The sequence below is a fragment of the Micropterus dolomieu genome, linkage group LG04, assembly GCF_021292245.1.
Source record: "Micropterus dolomieu isolate WLL.071019.BEF.003 ecotype Adirondacks linkage group LG04, ASM2129224v1, whole genome shotgun sequence".
Taxonomy (NCBI): domain Eukaryota; kingdom Metazoa; phylum Chordata; class Actinopteri; order Centrarchiformes; family Centrarchidae; genus Micropterus; species Micropterus dolomieu.
In genome coordinates, this window is record NC_060153.1 from 22487945 (window position 1) to 22496091 (window position 8147).

The 8147-nt window shown below is 40.1% G+C and overlaps 1 protein-coding gene across 1 annotated transcript in view; it reads right to left on the minus strand.

Moving 5' to 3' along the window:
* Positions 1-1260: 1260 nt before the first annotated feature.
* LOC123969497 (complement C3-like) overlaps positions 1261-8147 on the minus strand; it is a 36232-nt gene continuing 29345 nt past the window's right edge. Inside the window, exons 40-43 of the mRNA XM_046046956.1 lie at positions 3071-3163; positions 2844-2927; positions 1811-1955; positions 1261-1540 (exon numbers count right to left, since the gene is read on the minus strand). Coding sequence (XP_045902912.1) covers positions 1399-1540; positions 1811-1955; positions 2844-2927; positions 3071-3163 — 464 coding nt within the window. The 3' untranslated portion in view covers positions 1261-1398. The remainder of the gene's footprint in view (positions 1541-1810; positions 1956-2843; positions 2928-3070; positions 3164-8147) is intronic.

The window sequence follows — 8147 nt, forward strand, 5'->3', positions numbered from 1 at the left end:
AGCGAAGAAAGGTAATTTCAGAACTGAGCTGAGATTTCCTAAAAGGACTGACTCATATACTCGCTAACAAAAGCGATCACGTAAGAGGTTTTGTCTGTCTGGGCATAAGGCAAGGCAAGTTTATTTGTAGAGCACATTTGAATCACAAGGTAATTCAAAGTGCTTTACATAAAACATAAAAGCAACAGGGAAATATAAAAAAGTTTAAAAGCAACATAGGGAAATTGAAAAAATACACATTAAAAAATAATAACACTTACAGGGTCCATAGCAATCTTTGGGTCCACTGAAACTCCTAAAACCCTCGGACATTAGAGAAACCAGGACATGTCTGTCCGCAGGCCACTTTGATCCAGTTATACTCTGGACCCACCTGCGCATTTACAGGTGGACAGAGGTTCCTGACAATCACTCAGGTGCAATATTTAAGACCACTTCCTTCACTCTGTTCAATCTCACTCTCATTATATTTTCACTCAATTACCTACTCATTTCTCACCGTGTAAATATTTAATTAAAAGCAATGGTAAAAAGCTAAAAACAAAGAAAAAGAAAACAGCACTGGGTTGCACCAACTATGTGTAAGTTCAAACTTAGACTGGTTTGAACGTAATTTCTAACTTCATATGTCCAACGTAGACACAAGTTACAACTTAAATCTTGCACCTAGTCCTTAACAGGTGTAAAGTCCTCCATAAAATAGTCAAGTGGTTGTCATGGTGCATCGTTTTGAAAGGTGGGGATCAGGAGGAGCAAATTATACAGGGCTCTTCTGTGTAACCGAGCATACACAGCCTGGATGACAGCTCATTTCGGTTAATGAAGCTTAAGCTTAATGACTGCGGTTGTGCTCGTATTTATAAGTGATAATTAATAATTTTGAATATAAATACTTTTATTAATATTTCTAGAATATCTTTGATATTCTTTGGTGTGTAGCTCCAGAGCCATGTGACCTCTGACATATATAGCAATTGTAAGTCCCTTTGGATAAAAGCGTCAGCTAAATAAGTAAATGCATATGTATATGAGCTGTCATTTATTCTGAATCACAACAGATTTGAAATTTGTTTCATTCTACATTGCTGAATTTCCTATCACTCTGCTCAGTGAGCACTGACCTAAACATTATCTTTATTAAACTTCTATTTCAAGTTGAACTTATCAAATAATAGTATACAGCAACCAGGCAGTAATCACTGCTTTTCTAATTTTCTACGTGAAACAAAAGATAATCTGTTAAAAAGACAGACAATAAGCTTAAAACCATTACATTTTAATCAATGCAGTGTAACAGTGTAACTTTTGCAGCCCTTATATCTCATGGCAGTGAATGTTTTTACATAATAAGAATAATGCAAAATAAAAATCTGAAAAGAAGATTGTATTATGCTTTCACTATTGCTGACATCCAAAGATCTCATACTGCTGGACCATCTCATCCAAGCCCAAACAGGTAGGTCTGTATTCATCAATTTGACACTCTGCTTCTGTGGGCCAGTACTCGATCCAGGTTCTCTCACCGAGTACATACTGATACCTGAGGAGAGCAAAGTGAAAAACACATTGGGTCTTCACCAGCTATCTGTAACATGCTGGAACATAACATGAAAAAGCATAACTCCCCCTTCCCAACAAAAAAAATACTACTTCTACTTCTAATTACAATTAAATTGCAACAGTCTCACACTAGAGTATATATATGATTTAGTAAGAGAAGTGAAAACGTTCAAATATTTTAATGGAGACAACATAATGAGGGGGGTGTACACACCACTCATATGCACATTCACTGAAAGAACAAACTTACAAATTATTTTGGTTGTCTCTGTGAATATCTTTGGATGTGCCCATGACAAGGTACGTTTTGCCTGTCCGCAGATCTAAAGACTCCCTGCAGTGCGGATAACTGAGGAAAGTGCGCAGTTTACCCCGAGGACCCACATCGCTGCTTCCTGTTAGGAGAAGCAATATTGGAAAAGAGAGAAAAAGTACTTATGGATTAATCCTATGTCTGTATAGTAAATGTGAAGATACAGCTGGCTGATTGCCAACTGAGCATAAAGAGTTGAAACAATTATCTTTGCCTGTAAAAATGACAATTTTCCATTCTACAGGGGGTTGTGTACTGGATTACTGAAAGCTGGTTGCCATGCAACCGGTCCAGACAATAGTCCAGTCCAGAAACACCACCTGTCTGACTGAAAAAATCATTGAACATTTTCAGAAAGAGGCAAAAAAATGTTGGGTATGCGATTCTAATCCAATACACGTCTTTTTGTCAAATTCAGATCTCTTCACAGTCTGCCACACAACACTATTCTAGCCATTCCAGTCAGCATTTGTGTGTCAGATACATAGACTGTATATAAGAAGTGGACGTAGTCATTGTGACGTCACCCGTAGGTTTGTGGACCGCCGTTTTGAATCCTTGAGTTTGGCAATTTGGCCGTCGCCATCTTGATATTAATTTAACCAGCGGCATATGGTAGCGGCTTATCAATCGCAAGGTAGTCCTGCCCTAAAGCATATGCTGCTTTATCATCTACTTTCCTCTAAATGGGAACATAATTTACTAAATGAACATCATTATTTAAAATGGAACAAGACTTCTTTTTGCAAGTATTTCCTAATACTCATGGTGAAAGGGCCAATAGTAGGCATACTCCTACTTTAGACTTTAGACAGTCAGAATCAAATACCATGATTCAAATATCATGGTCTTTGTCATTGTATTGTATATCTCCAGAATCGCATACCCCACCTTTAAGGAACTTTAGAAACATTTTTGGGTAAACATCAGAGGGTAGTAAGTTTTAGGTAGTTCAAAGATAAATACCAACCTTCTTTGATGACTTCCAGTATCCGCATTGTGTAAATGTCAGTGGTCAAACCGTCCGCAAATTCTTCCAGTTCCACTTTGTACACTGAGGACAGACAAATTACAGATTGTTAGCTCACTTGTTCCCTTGCTTACTTATTCTGTCATTCTTTTAACTCACACAAACATAGACATCCCTTTTTTTTTTGGATAAATGTGTTTTAGTATGCAGTTAATTTACACTCTTACCAAAATCTATTTTGCTGGTCGGTGTACTCTCACAAGACTTAACTGTGCGCTCATCATTGTCGATTTTGCCCTTCTTCTGCATACTGCAGTTCTCTGGAAATAATAAGCACATGTTGGTTTGTGTAGGTGTTGGATGGGTTGATGGGTGAGTGCAGCTGTATCTATGCTAAAATTTAAGTTTTTCTTTAGATAGACTCTGATACACAGGATCCGGCAGCTGCCCATTGCCTCTGACATAAAGTTCTGATGATCATGTTACAATCTGGTGTTTTTCACTGTAAACCAAAGTCCCCCACTCTCTCCATCACCCGATCTTTAACAGGCACTTACCTGTGGTATACTGTATGAAGATTAGTTTACCTGTCACAAGATGTACTACTCAGCCTGAGAATATGGTTGTATATTTTTGTGGTTAGGTCATTAACATTTGACTATTATTTGTGGCCACACTACCTGTGTGGCTCTAATGATGGCAATATCTGTCTGTGGGTCAGTTGGTCCACCAATTTGTTCCACACGGAAACATCTCAACAACTAAAAGATTGATTTCAATTACATTTGGTAGAGATATCCCAGAGGATGAATTCTAATGATTTTGGTGATCCCCGATTTTTCCTCTAGTGCCACCAGCTGGTTGGCTTCTATTTGGCAAAAGCTGGAGGTCTCAATTGAACTGATAAAACATGTGTTACACTCATCCCTGATTAATCAGACGATATTACTAGTGTAATCCCAGAATTTGCCCCCTCTGATTCAGCAGGTTTTAGTTTCAACAAATGGTTAAATGACCAATTTGGCCCCTGGGGTGCTATGATCATTCATGTTTTAAAGGTCCAGTGTGTAATATTTCTGAGGATCTATTGACAGAAATGCAATATAATATCCATAACTATGTTTTCTGTGGTGTATAAAGACCTTACGTAATGAACCGTTATGTTTTTATTACCTTAGAATGAGCCATTTTTATCTACATAACCGCGGGCACCCCTTCCTATGGAGGTCGCTGTATTTTGTCGTCATGTTTCTACCGTAGCTGACAACGAATAAACAGCGCCACGGAGTGTGTTTTGTCATCACGGCTTTCTTCTTTTGCTTGTATAATTCCGGTAGTGTAGATGCCCGTCACTACATTGAATGTGTACAAAGAAGGAGAGGAAATAATAATAATTGTAATATACAGTCCCTGAGTAGTCTTCTGGTTTATTAGAAGAGAAGTGACATTTGGACAAATGAAGGAGCACACGTGTTATTTAGCAAGAGAGCCGACAGCCTGTGAATCTTTATACTATGAAGCCAGACGAGTTGGGACAGATACAAACAGCTGACGGCAGAAATCAGGGATGTTGTGGATTTTCCCAGATGGAAGAATATAATGTGGGACAGATGTTTTCAAAGCGGTGCTGAAGTTGTCTGTTTTCTGCGGGACAGGTAAACAAGTTTGTCAGACTTTAGTGAGAGGACTTGGACGCTCAGAGCTGAAGGTGAAAACCGTACAGCCAGAGTCTGAGACTCTGGGACTTCAAACCTCCCCTCCAAAATACGGGTGAGACATTGAGGGACTAACGCCTGAGGGTCTGAGGCTCCCTTACCGCTGTGATCCATAAAAAACCTGGTGGCTGGCAACACTCTCTTTCTGGTGAGTAGACTGTTCAAGTAACAATTCTCGCTACCAAATGGGGTGTGCATGACAGACGTGTCAGCAGGGCAGGCCTGGGGCCGCTGTGTGAATCAGCAAAGCTTTGGGGTTAAAGTACTATAGTCAAGATATCACTGTTGGACAGTGGATTTCTTTTAGGTCTGGGACCTTACCGTGCACAGATAAATTCTTTTAGATCTGGGACCTTCAAAACAAGAATACATAAGAAGAAAGAGTATGAGTCCGGGACTCAGTAGGCCTACTAGACTTAAGTAAAAAGGTTTTTTACTTAGGGGTGTTTTTCCTATGGAATAGAAGGGTGTATAACTGAGCAAATTTGAATGTGTTTGCTGCAGATGAATGACTGAATTGTGAATGAAAAAAAAAATACAGCCTTGTATGAATAAATTGCGACTGGAAAAAAAAACAACTAACAGAACGTCTTAATGTTGAACAAAGGCTTTGTGTAAACAGGATAAGATTTCCTCAGACTACTAGCTTTGTTAACATTTAATAGAAACACGTAAGAGTTTAGAGAAATATAGATCTGTGAACAATCTTTTCCCAAGCAGACGGCTTCAAGGTCCTTATAACAAAAGATTTAAACAGACCTCCCAAATTTAAAACAAAAAGAGATACCTAATTCTGAATTTAAAAGAAAACCCCTAAAAGGTTAATTCTGTTGTGATGGCAGCCCGGCTGACGGTGAGTGTCCTGTTTATTTCTCCTTTTTTTTGCTTGTGATTCTGTTTTCCCCTGTTTTTTTCCTGTACTCTGCCTGCCTCCCTGTGTCTCCTCCCCTGCGTGTGCTCTCTCTCTCCCTCCGCTCATGAGCCCAGCCAACGACCCGCACCTGCATCTCGTCAGCCACCTCCTCTGCCTGCCACGCCTGCCACACCTGCCATCGCTCACCTGCCCTCTCCCCTCGGACTTCCCCCACGGTATGCTCCCGGCTCTCCCTCGTGCCTCCCCAGTCAGCCTACCACCACACTCCTCCACCAGTTCTCCCGTGCCTCCTCTCTTCCTCGGCTCCCATGGTCCCTCGGCTCTCTGGTCTCAGTCTCCTCGGTTCCCCGTGTCTGTGTTTCCTCGGCGCCCACCTCTTCCTCAACTCCAGTCCCTTAACCCTTTTTCCCCCTAATAAAGCCAGTTAATCTTGAGTGCTGCATATGGGTCCACTCTGTCCATACCCAAACAAATTCTTTATTACGTTCTTGGAATTAAGGGTTATTTAAACAACTGACGGAAAATGGGTTCAAATAATGGTAAGAAGGAACAAGACCCTTCAATAATGAATGCTCCCAATATTATATATAATATATACAGACCATGGCTATACAGCGAGATGAAGGAAGCATCACAGCAGCTTCCTCGTGTCCAGGACGGTGGAGTGAAATATGCTGAACATCTGCTGATCTTTTGCCAACAATTCAGACTTACAACCGCTGAACTGAGACAACTGTTGACCCTTCAGATGGGGACAACCTGGACATGGGTGTCAGCAGGTTATCCCGCAGGGGACATTAGATTGTCAAAATTGTCCTGGGACGACCCAGAGAACGCAAACTACAGACTGGGAGTTAACAATCTCTGCAAGAAAATAGAGGAACTATTTCCCCGGAGGCTGGACTGGGCACTATTAATAGGACAGTGACAGACTTCCTGAACAGACTCGCTGAACTTCATGAAATCCACAAGGGTCTGTTGAAGCCAGAGGTGATGGGACCATCACATCCCATCACCCCGTGGGAAGCCATTCTCAGAAACAATTTTCTCGCAGAGACTGAGGCCAGAGATCACCAACATGGTGAAACGCCACTGTTTGACATGGCAACATGATCACCTGTAGATGATCTCTTGTCTCTCAACGTGCGCACACACACACACACACACACACACACACACAGGTTAAAACTGAAGCAGACATGCAGACTTTGATCAGTGAGGGATATATGCTAAATACAAGAATGACGCATATCATCATATATCATATTCATGCCTGAATGTACAATCAGATTTCTAGTTGACTCAGGAGCCACAGAATCGCTCATTAGAAGTCAAGAATTCCAGACTCCTCCAAAAATGAGTGCTAGATGTCTCAGAACAGTAGGAGTTTCAGGGAAACCTATGAGAGATTCACAGCACCTTTAACATGCAGTGAGGAGATTGAAAACCATTTCAAACATTCATTTTTGCTATCGGACCATTGCCCCGTGAATCTCCTCGCTCGAGATTTGATGTGTTTGTTGGGCATAATTCTGACTTCCACTCCCCATGGGGTTGTGGTGGCCAGAATTTCTGAGATGGCATCACAGTTTGTTAAACAGAGTCAAAGGGAGTTGATATATGGTTATCAGTGGAAGATGCCAGAGGCATCAGTTTACTCCATCCAGAGTTTCAGGAGCGGGACCACACATCAACCACGTCATCGCCAGCATTTCCATAAATATCCACACGTCGTAGCTCCTCTTCTTCGCTCTCATATTCTGCATCACCCCCCCCCCCCCTTTCTCTGTCCTGCCTCCTGATCTTCTTCTTCCTCTCCATAGGGTTATAAGGGGGTCCGTTGTGCCCGGGTGCTACGGCGGATTTCCCTATCGCAGCTTCCCCACAACACTTTCGAATGTCTATTCAGCAACTGCATGTCTCGTACATCTTTCTGTTTTGATCATCAATAAATCATTTAATTGTACCTGTTGATTGTGTGGTCCTTGCTAGTGAAATTCGTGTTAACAGTCAACTGAGAGACAAGAGATCAAAGTGTCAAATCATCAAAGCTAGCTAGTTAGAGCTAACTTTTTTTTTTTTGTTTGTTTTTATTATTTTTTTTAATTTATTTAATAAGAAATATAATTTACAGACCAAAATCTACAGAAACTCTACATGCTTATACATTTATGCTCACATTCATACCCCAGAACATACATGAGAAAAAAAAAAAAAAAGGTTTTAACACTTTTACAAAATATATTACGACAGAAGAATAAATATGAGAAAGATAGGGGAAAAAAAATACAAGATTTCATATAATTAATTATAATACACATAGAATATTATTCCATTTATTATTATATTCATCCAATTTATTTTTGCTTTCTGCTATTATCTTTTCCAAAAGAAGATGAGACCTTATGACATTCTTAAAGTGATCTAAACACAAGCTTGATGATGTTTTTGTTTTAAAAATAAACATTTTCCCTATTAATACAATGGTATTTAACAAAAGAACACTATCTGTAAAATGACCAAGTACCATAGTTTGTGGTGTTATGGTAAGTTCTATCCTAGCCGTCTTTAACCAAACTTGGACACTTGACCAGAATTTATATACAAATGGACAAAAGTAAAATAAATGCCATAGGTCTTCCTCTTCTTCCTCACAGAATCTGCAATGTGGACTATTTTCAATGTGGTATAAATATAACATTTTTTTAGTTGCAG